We start from the raw sequence: 16,924 nt of genomic DNA on the forward strand, positions 1-16,924 counted from the left end.
AGTTTATCATCGCAGATGTCACCTGACACGGCTCTCAAAACCTCAAAAAAAAAACATCACAGCACCAGTATATTACTCATTCTACAACTGTAGTTTAATAAACTTACATGTATAAAGGTGTGGGTTGGAATCTCACTATCTTAACCACAAAAACTTCACCTATTTCAAAATTTGTGGAATTCTTGAGTTAAATTTTTGCATTCGTCAAATATTAATGTAATAACATGAGCAATCGTACTGTGAAATCTAACTATAACTTATGGCTGCAGTTATAGATTCAGAAACCGAGTTTATATATAGTCAAACATTACCCATAATGAATACGGATGTCTATTATATACAAATATGACCTTATTATGAATTCAAGTAAGAAGATATACAGCGTGTCAGAAGTGACATTAACCATTTGGAGGTCATTTATATACCAATTACAAACTCTGTTTTTAGACCAACCACAACAAACTATTTGATTGGCCTAAATTCCACATTTAAAACATCATATAAAATTCATTGGGAAATGAAATTGAATACTTGGACAAGATTTATTTCTTAACACCAGGAAATATAGAATTATTTTGATAAATATACCAATTACGAGGTATTTATAGGTGTATCTGTACCCAAACAGATCAACTAAATCAAACTATTTCACTGCCCTAATTCCAGAAGTTGGTACAGGTAAGAAAATAGAATACTTACAAGATTTATCTTCAGTCAAATGTTAATCCTGTAGGTATACACAAGTTAAAACCACACAACAATCCTGTTTTGTTCCAGTAGTGAAAACTGCCTAGAAATTCTGGTTTGTTCGGAATCTGGCTTAGATCCAACAGACATTGGAATCACAGAGAAATCCGGAGTTAAAGCTTTTTAATGAATAAGTGAATTCTAACAGTGAAAAACAAAGTTGACAATAAACCTGTTCAGTCTAATATCTGTGGTAACACTACACAATGTTGCATAATATTGTGTCTCTTGTAGGGTTATTAAAAACCAACTCCACTGCTCACAAATAGCCACAAGGTTGCATACTACCATAGACCTCCGTCTATATAGCTACCTGTCCAGGAAACATGTACTACCTGTAACGTTTAAAGGTTCAGTCAAACATATCCTCGGGATCTATACACCGACAACGTCAAAACATTACAGAGACATTTAGTTACACTGAACCACAGTCTCTATCTATAAATCTTCAAAATACCTACACTCCGACAGAGTAAAAATGGCTACATCAGCTAGGCGAGGTATAACTCCAAACAAGTTATTTATATTACATGTCTATGTAGAATATCAAGGTGAGATGGTCATAACGATTTTTCCATTATAAGATGAAGTGTGTCTCACTCCACATATGGACTGTCCACTGTCACGGCTTATTGAGTCGATTTTTATAAACTGTTGACATAGTCACTGCTGAATTAAAGTTGAAGACCTCTGCATGGAGGAAATCTAGGGGAGAACGTGAGGCAAACTATACAATAATTTTCATGGTTCAACGACTACCGACGACAATCTGAACACTGGGCTCAGCCCCTAAGCGTGATTTGTTCAGCAGACGACAACAGGTGGGTGAGCTAAAAATACCAACAGGAATTACATCACGCTAAAATGGTACGGATCAGTACGATGATGAGATAAATGAGGAAGCGACGAATTCTGAGGCATGTGCAATGAAATGATCTTGATAGCAATTTAAAGAACTTTTCAAACTCAGAATGTTAATGGAATGCAATCCGCCATCTAATTATGGAGTACTACAGGTATAGCAGTGGAATAGAAAAGCTAGGGAGCTCAAAAAATGTGGACACCCTCGGCAACCATCCATCTGAGAATGTGTCGCTACCAATAACGCTACCAATAACACGAGAACAGGAAATTGATGAAGCCTGGACACAAAGGCCAGCCCTGTCAGTGTTATTAGGGGGTGGGTTGGCGATGAAAAATTTACAACCCAGAACCCCTCATTATATTGATAGAAAACTTGTATATTGTCAATTAAAACGGACTCCCGATTTTTATCCTTAAATTTGTCCAATCGTGAATGCTAACTCTGCAAATTCCATGATTTTGTAATAAGATGCCTTGAATAAATTTAAAAGCTAATTCAACCTTAGCTTACAAAGTCTCCAACAACAGGTGACTTAATTTTAGCTACCTTGCATCATCGATATAAACAGCCGTACAACTAACAGGTATAGGTTCACCATAAGCAGAATTTTTTTTATTATTATTATTTATGTGAAAGAACAGGGGAAAACATTACTGACAAATATGGCATACAACTATAGACTCATACCTGGGACTCTGGGGTGATAATCTCTATCTATAATCCAAATGAGTCAAAGAAGCATACATATATATTAAGAGAATCCACTTCAATGCATATTGCATGATTATTTGCATAATCTGGTCCCGACCTTTTCCTTCTTTGTCTATGTATTTAACTTGGGATATTTGCATATATTTTTATTCTGAGCCCCATTTATTTGCATAAAAAAATTCTTGGGGGAAGAGGGGGAGGATAGTTTTTGACTAGACATATATGAATCAAAGTTTGATGTAGAATGGGGAAAATATGGATCATGGATCAAGGAGTGATGATGCAGTTAATTTTAGTCAGAGAAGAATATTTACTTATTGAACAACACCAATGGCTTCAATCAATGCAGATCAACATGTGTATTGGTATCGGCCAGGTCGAGATGTGAACAACATAATTCATTCTAATTAAAATCACATTTCAATTAATTCTTTTTTTTAAATCACATTCTTTCAAATTCGTTTTTGGCTTGCAAATGATTGATACATGTATCTAGTACACATATCCATGTCAGCTGGATGATGCACATGTGTCTAGGAAGGAGTCAAACCCCAACTCACCTGGAAAAAAGTAGATACTTTCTGTACTCCATCAGCTGAATATATTTATATAACAAACACTACATGTAATAAGCCACATTGAGACTGATTCCTTTCACATTTAATCATTTCATGCAACTTTAGAAAGTTGTCGGTTAAAAGTATTTCAAACAAGAAAAATTGACTCCAATTTTAGGTTTATTTGTGCACTCTAATGATATCTTTAATTGAAACACAAAAAATACTTACCTGTATATTTATAAATGTAAGCAAACCTGAACATCAGACAATCACAATTTTTAACATGGTTCAGCATAGATTTGCCATTCATGAGTTGTCCACATTTGCTACTAAATTACTGTTCTTTCAAGAACTGTTATAACCATCCAAATCTATCCCAGGAAGAAACTGTAACAGCTCTGTGACCACAACCACTGCCCAAGAAAATATATCTTTACTGTACACACAGCATAAGGCCACCATCAATGAATCCAAAAGAATGACACTTAACTAAAACACAACATCTTCCTCCAGTTCCTCTCCGACAAAACACAAGTCAAGATTTTGATCATATTCAGGTGTATATCCGATTTCAGCCGTTATTTGACCGATCAGTTTTTGTATTGGTCACTTTTGTCCCACACCACTGGACATGTCCTCCAAAAAAATATCTGGTGATCACCTTAGCACAGATAACTGCTGTCAATCATGTTACCTGAATGACCAACCTGACTGTCCGGTGTTCAATCATGCAAGGAGACTGACCCCCAGGGCGTCCATACCTACCATACTGGTATGTGCAGTGTCACATTGGGGAATACAATACAAATACAACACATTTGGAAGAGTATATCAGAGGACAATGTCACATTGGGGAATACAATACAAATACAACACATTTGGAAGAGTACATCAGAGGACAATGTCACATTGGGGAATACAATACAAATACAACACATTTGGAAGAGTATATCAGAGGACAATATCACATTGGGGAATACAATACAAATACAACACATTTGGAAGAGTACATCAGAGGGCAATGTCACATTGGGGAATACAATACAAATACAACACATTTGGAAGAGTATATCAGAGGAGATTGTCCCTCCATAGAATACAAAACACAAAATATTTGAAAGAATACATCAAAAAGATGGTACCTTCAGTGACATTTACCAAGCAACATACAGGATGCCTGTCACATGCTCACCAGAGCAATTGTGGTAAATCTGAGTGTCTGAATTACCAAGGTAACTACCACAACATCGGAAGATGGTCTGTGGTGATCTCAACTTTCTGAGATATATAATATTAGAAAATTAATCCCATCAATTACATTCAAGCTGTAGTAAATTTTCATTTTCAACAGATTTCATTTGTTTTATTGAAATTATATTTGGTATAGGCTAATCAAGAAATGAACATAAAAAGGCTTGTCCTCCTGAAAAGACATATTCTTCAAATTAACTTATACAGATACTGAAAATACAAAATGATAAATGTATAGGAAAATGGAGTCCAAGTTAAAACAGGTGCCCTTGCTAGTGTTTTATTTGGTCTTTCCTAACACCAAACAAAGTGTGAAACACCTAGTACAACTGCTATAAATCTGTAATACCCAGGAATATATATACTAGGGACAACAGTATAACCTCAGGCTATCATGTTTGTACTGGGAATTTCCAGAAATCATCAGGTGACGTACATCTGATCTTGAATGTCCCTTTTGGGTATTTTCGGGTATCATGACCATTTATCTGTTCATCAGTGTCCCTTATCAGGGCCCACATATCCCTATCCACAATAACATTACATGATTTCAGGAAATCTGACACCTACCCATTAAACAGGGGCCAAACAAGGCCCCACACAAACAAACAATCTTGTGGTGGACATATGGCCACAAAACGGAACTATCGATACAACTCACCTGTAATTAGAAAATCACAGGTGAATTTGTAAACAGCAGGTGAAATTTGAGCAAAAAGATACATAATTATTCACTACGCAGTTAAAAAAACCACATGCTAGTTGCAAATCATTAGCCAGATTAAAAATACACCAACATTCTCGGTGTGTTAAAGTACATTATCAGGTCAACAGGTAGGCTTATGTTAACTTATAATACCCGTTAGTACGGTGTACATCCAACCATCCTATCAGTTTAAACTTATTTGTATCTATAGTAATAACTACAGATTTCTACATTATGAACTCAATTAACAAAGAACTGATGAAAATAAACAGCTAGATACATCAGGAAGAAAAAGACTTATTTTTTGTAGTACAAACAAAATTATATAAGGTTATATAAGATATATATATCATAGATTGTCTTTGATTTTTTACCTCTCACGAGTTACATTTCAAGACTTGAATGAAGCACATTGCCAATTAAAAGTTATTAATTTTCAAAGAACTGCCATCCTGAGAAAAAAATGTATAAATGATGTCCACCAACCTATTGACCAAGAGAATATTGAACAGATCCAGTGACCACTCCTTGTTATATAAGATCTTACCAAGGTCAACTCACTTTCTCAAGGGTTAGCAGCTTCTAAACAGATTTACACCAGTAATCCTTTTAACAGTACAAATTCCCTCTGAAATTCAACCCTAGTGTCTCATTGAAACTGACAAAGGTCATCCTCAATGAAAGACCAAACTGAATGGTCATAATGTGGCCTAATGTCCACTCAGTGTGAATGACCATTGGTCAACAGAAACCCAGCTATTCCTGTGTCCCCAAACAAATCAGGAAAGTTTCAAATGATGGTGTTATTTCTGACACCTTCCGACAACTATGTCTCATAACTCCAAGGATGGTTAGGTTTGTGATGAACTCACGAAGAATATTTCATATTAAATCATATCAAACGTTATGAAAACTCTCTTTATCAAAGCGATAGATTGAAAGGTGATCAGGAAAAGATCAGGAAAAAAATTAATCAGTTATTTTCTGATAATTTTATAATCTGGAAGTTTCTGTTCAATCTTTATTAAGCTAACAAATTTTAGCACCGCATCCAACAAATGATTAACAAGTATTAGACCTGAATTCCATCCCTAACCTGACCACAAACAAACCCTGAAAGGATGACCACTGTCCACTACAATGAGACAGGAACTGGCCGATATGAATACCAGAGAAAGGAGAAGCAAAAATTAACAGACACAATGACAAGGTCAAAGGTCAAGTCAAGGGATGGCCTGATCCAACATGGAGTCAAAGTCTGAACTTCAGAAGCATGTTTTGGAGAAGGGATCTGGAAAGTGGGAGTCGTAATTGTGGTTTAATGGTATCAATTTAAAACCCATTGTGTCATAAACACAATAAAGAACTCAACCTTTTGAACAGCTAGCCTGTAATTCTGTAGCCTCTAAAAGTCACACTTAGGGGATCAGCTCTAAATGCCTGGCGATTACCAGCTATTAATTAGTGACTTCTCGGTACTTTCAAGACCACGACAGTCAGAGGTCTGGACAACTTACAGATTAAACGTCCCTATTTGAGTTTTACATTATACCCGTTATTGGAGCTATAAACATCCCTTTATCAGCTTTAAAATGACTCTATATTCTTAAAGAAAAATTTATGGTTGGGGTCTGTATTAAAGACAAATTTATGGTTGGGGTCTGTATTAAAGAAAAAATGCAAAGCATCCTTGAAATTATTCCAAAAATTTCATGAAATGTGACATCTTGATCACTTTCAAAAATAAATACAAGATGTAAGTTAATGGGAATAATGAGGAAGTACATAATTAGCTGATATTTAAATATTTACATAATGTCTTAAAGAAATATTTCTTAAAAGACATTTAATACATGATTAAAGCCTATATATATATGTAGTCATGCACATCTTTCGACTGACATCTATTTATTTTAACAGGTCGAAAATCATGCAACAAATATGATGAATATATGCCACTTGTTTTCAAAACATTACAATTTGATAGGATATTAAGAATGAAATATTAATGATTTTGATGAAAAAGATGATTTTGTATATTGCCATAAATCATGTACACTGAAAAAGTCTAAAAAAAATTCCTAACATAATTTCTAAACAAGCAAATGTCAAACTTCAGCTTTACAAACGCTATGTAGTTATTATGAAGGTTCATAAATGTCATTCTAAGGGCATGGTTTGTTTGAAGATGGAAGCTACCAATTAATTTGTCATATAAAATATATAAATATCTCTATGTATCTGGCCTGCCGACATTCACAGGGAATTCACTGTCGTCAGGTTAGGTGTCTCATAACAACAAGAGCCATATACTGGTACAGAGTGACCTTTAGTTCAAGGTCACGGAGCACAACTCAGACAGATTTCCACTTGACCGAGGTCCTCTTCCATCTTTTTTTTAATGTAGAGTTATCTGCCTTTGTGAGCAAGTACTCTTTGGTAAATCATTTATTTGTGAGAGTAATGTCATGAATTTGTGAAAAAACAAATATTTATCTCACGCTAACTAATGACGTAATGATCAATACCTGCTCACAAGGGCAGATAACTCTACAGAATAGTGCTAGTGTGATGTTTCAGGCTCTTTGTTTAGAAGTTTAATAAGAGCTTGATTTTCATAAATGACAAATGAATCATATTGTCAGGGTGGATTTAAAATGGAAATGTCTTCAATTTCAAACATATCTTTTCCTGAAATCTTTTGATCTGTAGGTACACATTTCTGAAGTAACTCCATCCATTTGACAATGCTTGCAATATAGCTACAGTTTAAAAACATGTTTTCTAACTAAAACATGTTTGTTTGGACATCTGAAGTTTTTATAAAAACGAACATGAAAATTGAAGCACTTGTTGTCAATGAGCTGTCATATCTCCTGAAGTTTTAAACAGGACAAGATATGAAAATTGGCACGCTTGGTCTCAATAGAGTGGGAACACAATACATGAAAGAAGTCTCAGGCAAGCAGAGGATCTTTTTCAGTTAACACAAACAATCATCGCCTTTGTTATAGATTCAATTTCAAATCCTATTTCAAAGGTGAGCATTCATATCTGTTTTCAATTGGTGGTCAACGAATCCTAAAATGTCAATAGTTATGATTTTTAACACTTTTCAATTGTCTCTATTTCATGCTTTCGAATGTTGTGCATGCACAGTTTGTCAAAAAAAGTTAATTATTTTTTAAACAATATATTTTCGACAACATGTCTCCCCGATATCATTTCAAAAACAGAATGCTTTTTCAACTTCTTTAAAGTTACAAGTTTTCCTTAACACATAATCAGAATCATTCAAAAAAGACATAAATAATATTTCAAAGAGTTGTCTTGTCATGTCAATTGATGTCGCCACACGACCTCCACTGCTAACTAGCATACATTTGAAATCGGACGTTAATAATTGGTAACTAATCATTCTTATTTGTGAATTTTGATTACCGATGTTCATTGAAATAGACAGGGCCAAAGTTTGGAGCTAATGTCTCATGCAGAGGGAATAATAACCAAGTTTACTCCGGGGGACGTCATTCAGGAGGACAATATCCTGTCATTTTACTAATGTTTATTTCCTATATAAAAGGGCACTTACAATTATCAATGAGCAAAACTTGTGAAATCTCTACACAGTAGAATCACTTGAGATAAATTAGTGGATACACTTACATACCAGCAGTACAAAAATCACCTATCAACAACTAGAAATTAAACCTTTAAAAAATCAGTATCTACATAATTATAATGATCCTCTTTTTTTTCTTTTAAATAAATTCAAATATTTTGATTTGACATAGGCAAAATTGATTTTGTACAACTTTAGACAAGGATAATATATTTTGATCTTTACTAAAATAATTTTGAAATCTTTTGAATGACGATTTTAAACTTTAACAAACAGCCTTACTCAACATGAATCACTTTTTACAAAAATGGTTGACCTTTCAGGATTCACCAGTTTCTGTACATCATTTCAAATGTAACAAAGTTCCCAGCAACCTTTAATGCAAAACAGACCTCAAAAATTTATAAATGAAGACAGTGAAATATGATGAAGTTTTTCCTTAAATATCTTATTAAATTAAAAAAACTAACCTTGAAATCAGACCCAGAAAGCTACCGCTATATGCCAGCTTTAAGTATGTTCCACAGAGTTTCCACATCGGATTTTTATTCATCTCCCATTTTGATAATATTCTATTCATGTTTTGTTTTAACTTTATCAGATTTTTATTAACCATATGGTATTGTAGTTCTACTTAACACAAACAATAACTTTAGCCCAGACAACAGAATTACACAATAGATGCCCCACAGGTACCTGAATACATTTTGTATATTTAATTTGTAAATTATAAACCATATTCCACTAGTTTGAAGAGCTATTTAACCCCTAGGTGATATATCTAAATATAGACCTGATGCAATATATTGCTAATATAGTTAATTAAACAAAAGATTGAGAGAACAAAAGTTTGTACGATTGTAAGAAAAACTGCCCAGACATTTGGGAAAATATAGCCGCAAATCCTGATGTAAAGATAATTGTGTTATTGATAATCTCATTTATACACATTGGTGATCACGATATTTATCAGATGTACCATGAATGGGATGACACCGAACGCCAGCCATTATCTATCTTGGTAGCAAGGTAATCTTACATTGTACAATATAAACAATGTATTTTAACAATACACCTTTGTTTCGAACAGTGTTGAAGCTTGTAGTAATGAAAACTGACTTCCAAGGCCAAGAATTCCTCTTGAACTCAATTGAATTTCGCAATAATAACTTGTACGACGTCACAGCAGAACAAAAATTCTGTCAATTTTCCAAAACAGCGCTGAGTTTTTTTGACAAGACCCCTTACAATTCTTTTGGTGTTTTACCGTCCATGAAAATATGTGTATAATTGTGATTCCTTTTGTATCTGCCTTGGCTTTCAACATAGGTGTGAAGATCTCTGTAATTGTCAAAGTAGAAACAGTGCACAATATTGTCAAAGACCAATTCTTCAGACTAATGATTTGGTTGTACTAACTTCTGTCTTCAGAAATGCATTTATCGGCCGTAACAATGGCGAGGAAGCAGACCATAGAACATATATTGCATGCTTTTTTGCAATTCCAATTACTATGAATTACTTATGCATGCCAACACAGATTTTTTTCTTTCCATTCAAATAAAAAGAATTTTTATTTCTAGTAAAACAAATCTGTCTAGCCATGATGATTTAAATGTTATTCATTCACAGAAGGTCTGAAAACACAACTGTCACATGATACTCTATTCAAGAATGTTTTAGACCTATTTAAAAATTCAAAATTTGTTGAAATTGGACATTTGTAGATGAACCAATCATGATATACAGTTCTCGCCCATACAGTGTGTATTTGTGCTATGTTTAAGTATAGAGCCTTCGTCAATGATCACTGAAGCATGGTGACATTCCATCTCCACAATTTCAAATAGAATTTTAACGGATTTTACACAACAAAAGAAGAAATGCCATTTCCCTCATTTTTTTATGTCCAACAAAAATGTGAAACCAATTATTCATATAGAATTGTATGAATGGAGAAATTGTTCCATCTTGTATACCAAATAGATAGATAGATATTTCTACGTGACAAATTAAATCCCGTTATGGTGTACAATTATTCTGTACTTTTAAGTAACAAAATGATTTATTGTGCGTCTTCCTGGTGATTATTTTCAATGCATGTATGAACTTGTTGAAAATAAAGGATAATTGTTATCACCTGTTAAATGTGTTTAGCACCTTAATATCAAAAACAGGTATTATATAGAGCCCAAACTTAACAATTAATTGTCAAATATTTACTAAACATTGTCACATCATCCAAAGTATAATCAATTTTATATGAAATTAATATAAATGTCTAATTCAACTGAAATATTGTAAATCAGAAAATAAAAATTACAAATCAATAAAAACCTTAAGAAAAAAAAAGAAAAAAAAAAAAAATTGAAAAAAACAATCATTAAAATAAAAAAAAGAAATACCAAATTTAGGAAAAAAATCATTTCTTAAATTTTTATGAAATAATGTCAAGCTAACAAAACTTTCATAACTATCTATGAAAGCTTTAATAACAGTATCTTGAGGATGTATTTGTTACAAGTTAAAAAATATGTTTCTGAAATATTTCTTTGCATGACATGAATGAATAATTATTATCAATCATTGACAAATTTCAGTGAAATGGCTGCATTACTTGAATTAGGAAATTCATTCCTAATTACACAGTTTCAGTCCGCAAACAATGCTGCCAGTAATACTTAATACAATTTAAATATTGATATCAATTAGCTAGCAGGCAGAATAATGATAAGTCAACATAGACATTTTCCATTTCCTTAGCCTGACCTTCAACCTTTAAAAACACAATGGCCTGACCCTACAACCAATTAAGTCCAATCAACAAAGTCAACAGCCTGTGACCTTGCAAACAGACACCTAAGACCTTGAACAATTCAATCAATTCTATCATAGAGGTCATCAATTTCACTAGCTCATAAAAAAGATGTCACTTTTGGTAGTTTGCATCTAGTGAACCCTGCTGATTCAATGAACTTGTTTTGGTTGAGAAATGTGTTGGCCTTTTATGTATGGAAACTTTTTGGGGGGAACTGTTGATTCATTTTGACCCTCAGTGACAATATGTTTGGCTAGACAGTTCAACCTGTCTGCATCAAGTGTATCTACACGTCATAAATATATTCAAAGATTCCAAACCAAGGACTGAATTATCGGAAGACATAAATCTACAGAATGAAATCTTCAAAGACAAAAATATGTGGTCTGAAGTCTTCAAAGATTTAAGTACATGGCTGGTTTTATAATAATTCCAGTACCCGAACCTCACAAAGTATCAACTTTTTTTCAATTTGTGAACTTCTGAATCAATTGAAGGCCAAAACCAATCTCAATCAACAAAAGATGTCTCCAGTATGGGGTATGGTGTTCATGTCTTGTTTTACAGATATTTTATCAACGTTATCAAATTCTGAACTGAGAAAATGACAGGAAGAAATGCTTGTAGTGTCCTGGAATGAAAATGTTCTAACATGAAATTGGTAGGTTTGTCTGTTAGCCTGAGTTTATAATTCAAACTTACTGAAAACTCTCTATCCGACGCTGACGTGATTTCACTGTGGCACTGTTAGTTGTGTCTTTCGGTAAGATTGTATCATCCTGTATTCCTAATCTGTTTCTCTCTAGCTCTTGTAACTCACGAGCTCTTTGTAGAAATGACGATGTCCGCAGAATGCTTACATTTGGTTCCAACTTCGGAGATCCCCTGCAAATACATAAAAAATGTCCAAACTGTATAAAATATACAAGCTTCAGAAGAATATTCTGATGAGGATAGAAACAATGGCTAATTGACTACCACATCAAACGCTGTACTGATTGAGATTGCTGTGACAGATATAACTCTTTAGAAACCTTCAATGATTTAAAGCTGGGCACCCTTGTTTTTTACATTCATTTCTTAGAATACCTTTACTCCAGTATCCATAATACAGCATTCTACTGCCAACTTGTAGCTTTATCTTATCTGTGATTCCACAGTTTTGATGAAGAACGTTTGGCCATCATAGATCTATCAGAAATACTTTAGAAAGAATATTTATCATATGTAAACATGTTCAGATCAATAACACATTGTATTCTAAACCGACAACATCTAAATATCATCAGCATCAAAAATATATATATTTTTTTTTAATATATTTTATCTTTAAATGTTTTAAATTGTTTCGCTGTTATCTCCCTATAAGTTTTCATTTCGAAGATTCGATTTATGCTGGATTATTATTCATGAATATACAGTGCATTCCACTTAATCGGGTATTTCGTTTAATTGGGTAAAATTTCAAAAACCAAAACCATTTTCTCTTAAATCATGTTAAAAAAATTCGTTTAATTGGGTTGGAAAAGTCGTATTTTTCGGTTATTCGAATAGAACAATCGGGACAAAAAATTGAAATGCTCCGATTTTCACGAAAGTCATCGCGTATTTCTTTTAAGTTTTATACTTTTATCAACAAATAGTGTAAATTTGATGGTTAAAATGTCAAAAACGGTTAAATATTACCTTAAACGGTAATGTTATGTCGGGGTTTTGTCATGTTCAGAACTGTGTTGTTGTTGATTCTGCCTCGTGTGGTTTTTCCCCAACAGGAAGTCGACTAAGAATTGTGGGTAAAATTAAATGTTATTTTTAGAGTCAGCAGCAGGCAAAACTTAATGGGGTTTTAAAAGCATAATTAAGCGACTAGACAATTAAACTTTTACGTCTGGGATGTAAAATCTTCGAAGCAGAAACCAAAACAATAGGTTTTGACCTGGGTCTGACATTGCTAAAGATCGATTGATATCACCGCTTACTGTATGTGGCGAATCCAAAGTGAGGGGTTCGCCACGGGGAAATGTGACGACACCGGTACACAGGTGAGTTAAAAATCGGTAGCGAGCAGTAAAAGGACAGACGCCCGACGTTAGCTCATAATTCCTATTCAGGTAAGGATTAGAACTGGTTAATAAAAAACATTACATTGGATTTCGTGTTGTTTTATCAGTGACTCCCAGTGTCAAGTTCGTATAAATTTATACCACAGGAAACGACCTAAATAAACTCGGTTTCTCCGATCTCTGTGCTTTGGTAATTGGAAATAATATGGAATATTTTAAACTTCAAAGCGAACATAAGAATGTCTCTATGATAAACATAAATGATTTTAGCTGTAATTGTCGGCGAGTCCTTAGATCGTATGTCAAATTAGGAACACATGGATGAAATAGGGATGTATGACCCCCTGATTTGAGGTGCTACGATTGTACTGTGCCGCGAATAAGAAAATCATTAAGGTTTTGTTATTTTAATACACACATTTTTATACAATTAGTAATAGTAATCTGACAATTTGACATCAGTTAAAGCACAAACAAAAACACCGTTTATTAACAATAATAACGAAAATATTTTCATCCAAAATCGACCCAAGTCTGACAACCATTACGGACCGAATCCAAGATGGCGACGTGCATTTCGGCTTATCGGGTAAGTCGGTTAATGGGGTAAAAAGCCCCCGCAAATAGGCAACCCGATTAAGCGGAATGCACTGTAGTTATAACCTTTTAAAACACCAAGCTTTTTCAAGGGTCTCCATGAATATCTGTATCTTAAATTGTTTACTCAATTTTGAGTTTGAATTATGATGACATTTGCATGTCGGTATTCTCTGTTAATTTTATGCCGTCGATCATAATCTTATAATAAAAGTACAAATAAAATGTGGTATATTATCCAAAAAGGTAAACTCACAACAAAATGGGATACTTTATAATGATCTTTTCTAGTCCTTTTTTTTAAGGATGAAAAAGCTGCTGTTTATATTGACTTCCAGCATGTTGAGGCCAAATTAACATAGATTTGATATCGTAACAGACCATGGAAAGGTTTCTTTGGCATAACATCTATATGTAACATGTGGCTTACTGTATAGACAGGAGATATTACACAGACAGCAGGCACAATCCTTCTAAATAACAAACACATGCTCAACGTCCATATCATATTGTTTGATCTGCTTTCAAAAGGATCTATTAAACAGCTTGAATAAATATCACATCAAAATATTTGAAAGCAGAAATGTTTATAAAACTTGCATATTCCTCTCACTCTTAAGATTTGAAGGAAATGGAGCTAAACACAGTTTAACCAAAGATAATGTAGAACACTGTAATATCTAACTAAATTAACTGAAGTGAAAAAAATAGGTCACAGTGACCTTCTTATTACTGTACTGAACAACATACTTCAGGTATAAGAGTAATTGAGAGACAGACGGACAGAACATTTTATGAACTGTCCATTTACATGGGTGGATAAAAAGGTCTGACAATAACGGTCTGATATCTAATGTATCAACAACACATTTCACAGAGTGATATGATGATGATAATTTATCAGTGGATAATTCACGGATTAGCATAAAGGGTTACATAATGATGATTGTTTTCTTAAATCTCTCTATGCTTGTTACTCAAATTGACAAGTAAAGGGTCTCTGGGCATTTTTATATCTCAACCATCAAACCCCACCCCATCTCAACCTCACAAGGTAAAGGGTTTCAGAGCATTTTTATATCTATACCCATTAGAACCCACCCTTTAATCTTACCCCCACAAAATCAAAAGTTCCTTGGGTAAAGGTGAATTTGATACCCCACCTCATACCTCCCTCAAATTTATTTGGTTATACATACACATAGTAATGATTAATACATATATATACCTGGTATATTCTTTACATATCAAATCAAAATTCTGCATATTCTAAACAATACAAGTACAGGTGTATAGTTCATTCAAATCTACCTTAACTTATCACCTCTTGTTCCAAAATATTTACCAAACAGCCTTGACAGACGTGTCAGGTAGTTACTCGCACGTATATATAAAGCATATAAAAAAACAATCAATTATTTTAACCCCTACCTGCCAGAACTTAGGGAGTGCATTCACTGCAGAAGGAGGGAACAAAACATGCCATAGCGGTATTTTAAATGATACCATTAGTTAATTCATCTGCACAGAGTTAGATGACATGTACTATACATCACAAGCAGTTATATTTGTTGACAAGTTCAAATTCGTATCAGATTGTTGTGGCCGATTTTTTCTAATCGATCAAACACCCATACATGACACCTGGATATCACAGCCGCATGTAAGGAAAGGTAATCCTGATCACTATTGTTTTGACAACCGGATCCAAATGTCACACAATGAAATATTTCTATAGTCCAGAGTCCTCCCCAGCAAAGGACCCTCGTCAAAAATGACAATATCTATGACAGCACAACAAAAACCCTATTTGTACATCCTAGCTATTTGCCCATGCCATACCTACTAGCAAAATCAGAGTAATCTAGTTAATGTACTTCTTAGGTAAAATGCCACATCTTCATCAACTTCATTCTGATGAGATGTCTAACTTGTACAGTCATGATTAACAGAACCTATTTATTTATTTACATAGCTCAAGAGAAATAGAATCTGTAAAGCTTAAATTGTCTCTACAGCTTGTTTACACAGCTCAAGAGAAATTGAATCTCTACAGCTTTTTAGAGGGGTAAGAAAATAGAATCTCTACAGCTTGTTGAGAGGGCTTAAGAGAAATAGAATCTACGCTTGTTAAAGGGTTAAGAGAAATGAATCTTACAGCTTGTTAGAGGCTAAGAGAAATAGAATCTTTACAGCTTGTTTAAATGGTAATTGGACCCCTGATTTGAGGAAGTAAACTCGTTTCGATCTGTCTTGTAATTGTTTTTCTTCAAGCGAACATAAGAATTCTCTATATAAATAAATGATTTTAGCTGTATTGTCGCGAGTCCTAGATCGTTGTCAATTAGGAACAATGGATGAAATAGGGATGTATGACCCCCTGATTTGATGCTACGATTGTACTGTGCCGCGAATAAGAAAATCATTAAGGTTTGTTATTTAATACACACATTTTATACAATTAGTAATAGTAATCTGACAATTTGACATCAGTTAAAGCACAAACAAAACACCGTTTATTAACAATAATAACGAAAATTTTTCATCCAAAATCGACCCAAGTCTGACAACCATTACGGACCGAATCCAAGATGGCGACGTGCATTTCGGCTTATCGGGTAAGTCGGTTAATGGGGTAAAAAGCCCCCGCAAATAGGCAACCCGATTAAGCGGAATGCACTGTAGTTATAACCTTTTGAAACACCAGTCTTTTTAAAGGGTCTCCATGACAATCTGTATCTTGTTTACTCAATTTTGAGTTTGAATTATGATGACATTAGTATGTCGGTATTCTCTGTTGATTTTATGCCGCCGATCATAATCTTTTAATGAAAGTACAAATAAAATCCGGTATATTATCCAAAAAGGTCAACTCACAACAAAATGGGATACTTTATAATGATCTAGTCCTTAAGGATGAAAAAGCTGCTGTTTACATTGACTTCCAGCATGTTGAGACCAAATGAACATAGATTTGATATCGT

General features: G+C 33.9%; 1 protein-coding gene across 2 annotated transcripts in view; it reads right to left on the reverse strand.

The window, feature by feature from the left end:
• The window catches only part of LOC117329246 (hornerin-like), a 158,017-nt gene that overhangs the window by 81,513 nt on the left and 59,580 nt on the right, over positions 1-16,924 (reverse strand). For both annotated transcript variants that reach the window (XM_033887092.1, XM_033887091.1), the window contains exon 2: positions 11,983-12,165. In XM_033887092.1, coding sequence (XP_033742983.1) covers positions 11,983-12,165 — 183 coding nt within the window. The remainder of the gene's footprint in view (positions 1-11,982; positions 12,166-16,924) is intronic.

This window comes from Pecten maximus, chromosome 6, assembly GCF_902652985.1.
Source record: "Pecten maximus chromosome 6, xPecMax1.1, whole genome shotgun sequence".
NCBI lineage: Eukaryota > Metazoa > Mollusca > Bivalvia > Pectinida > Pectinidae > Pecten > Pecten maximus.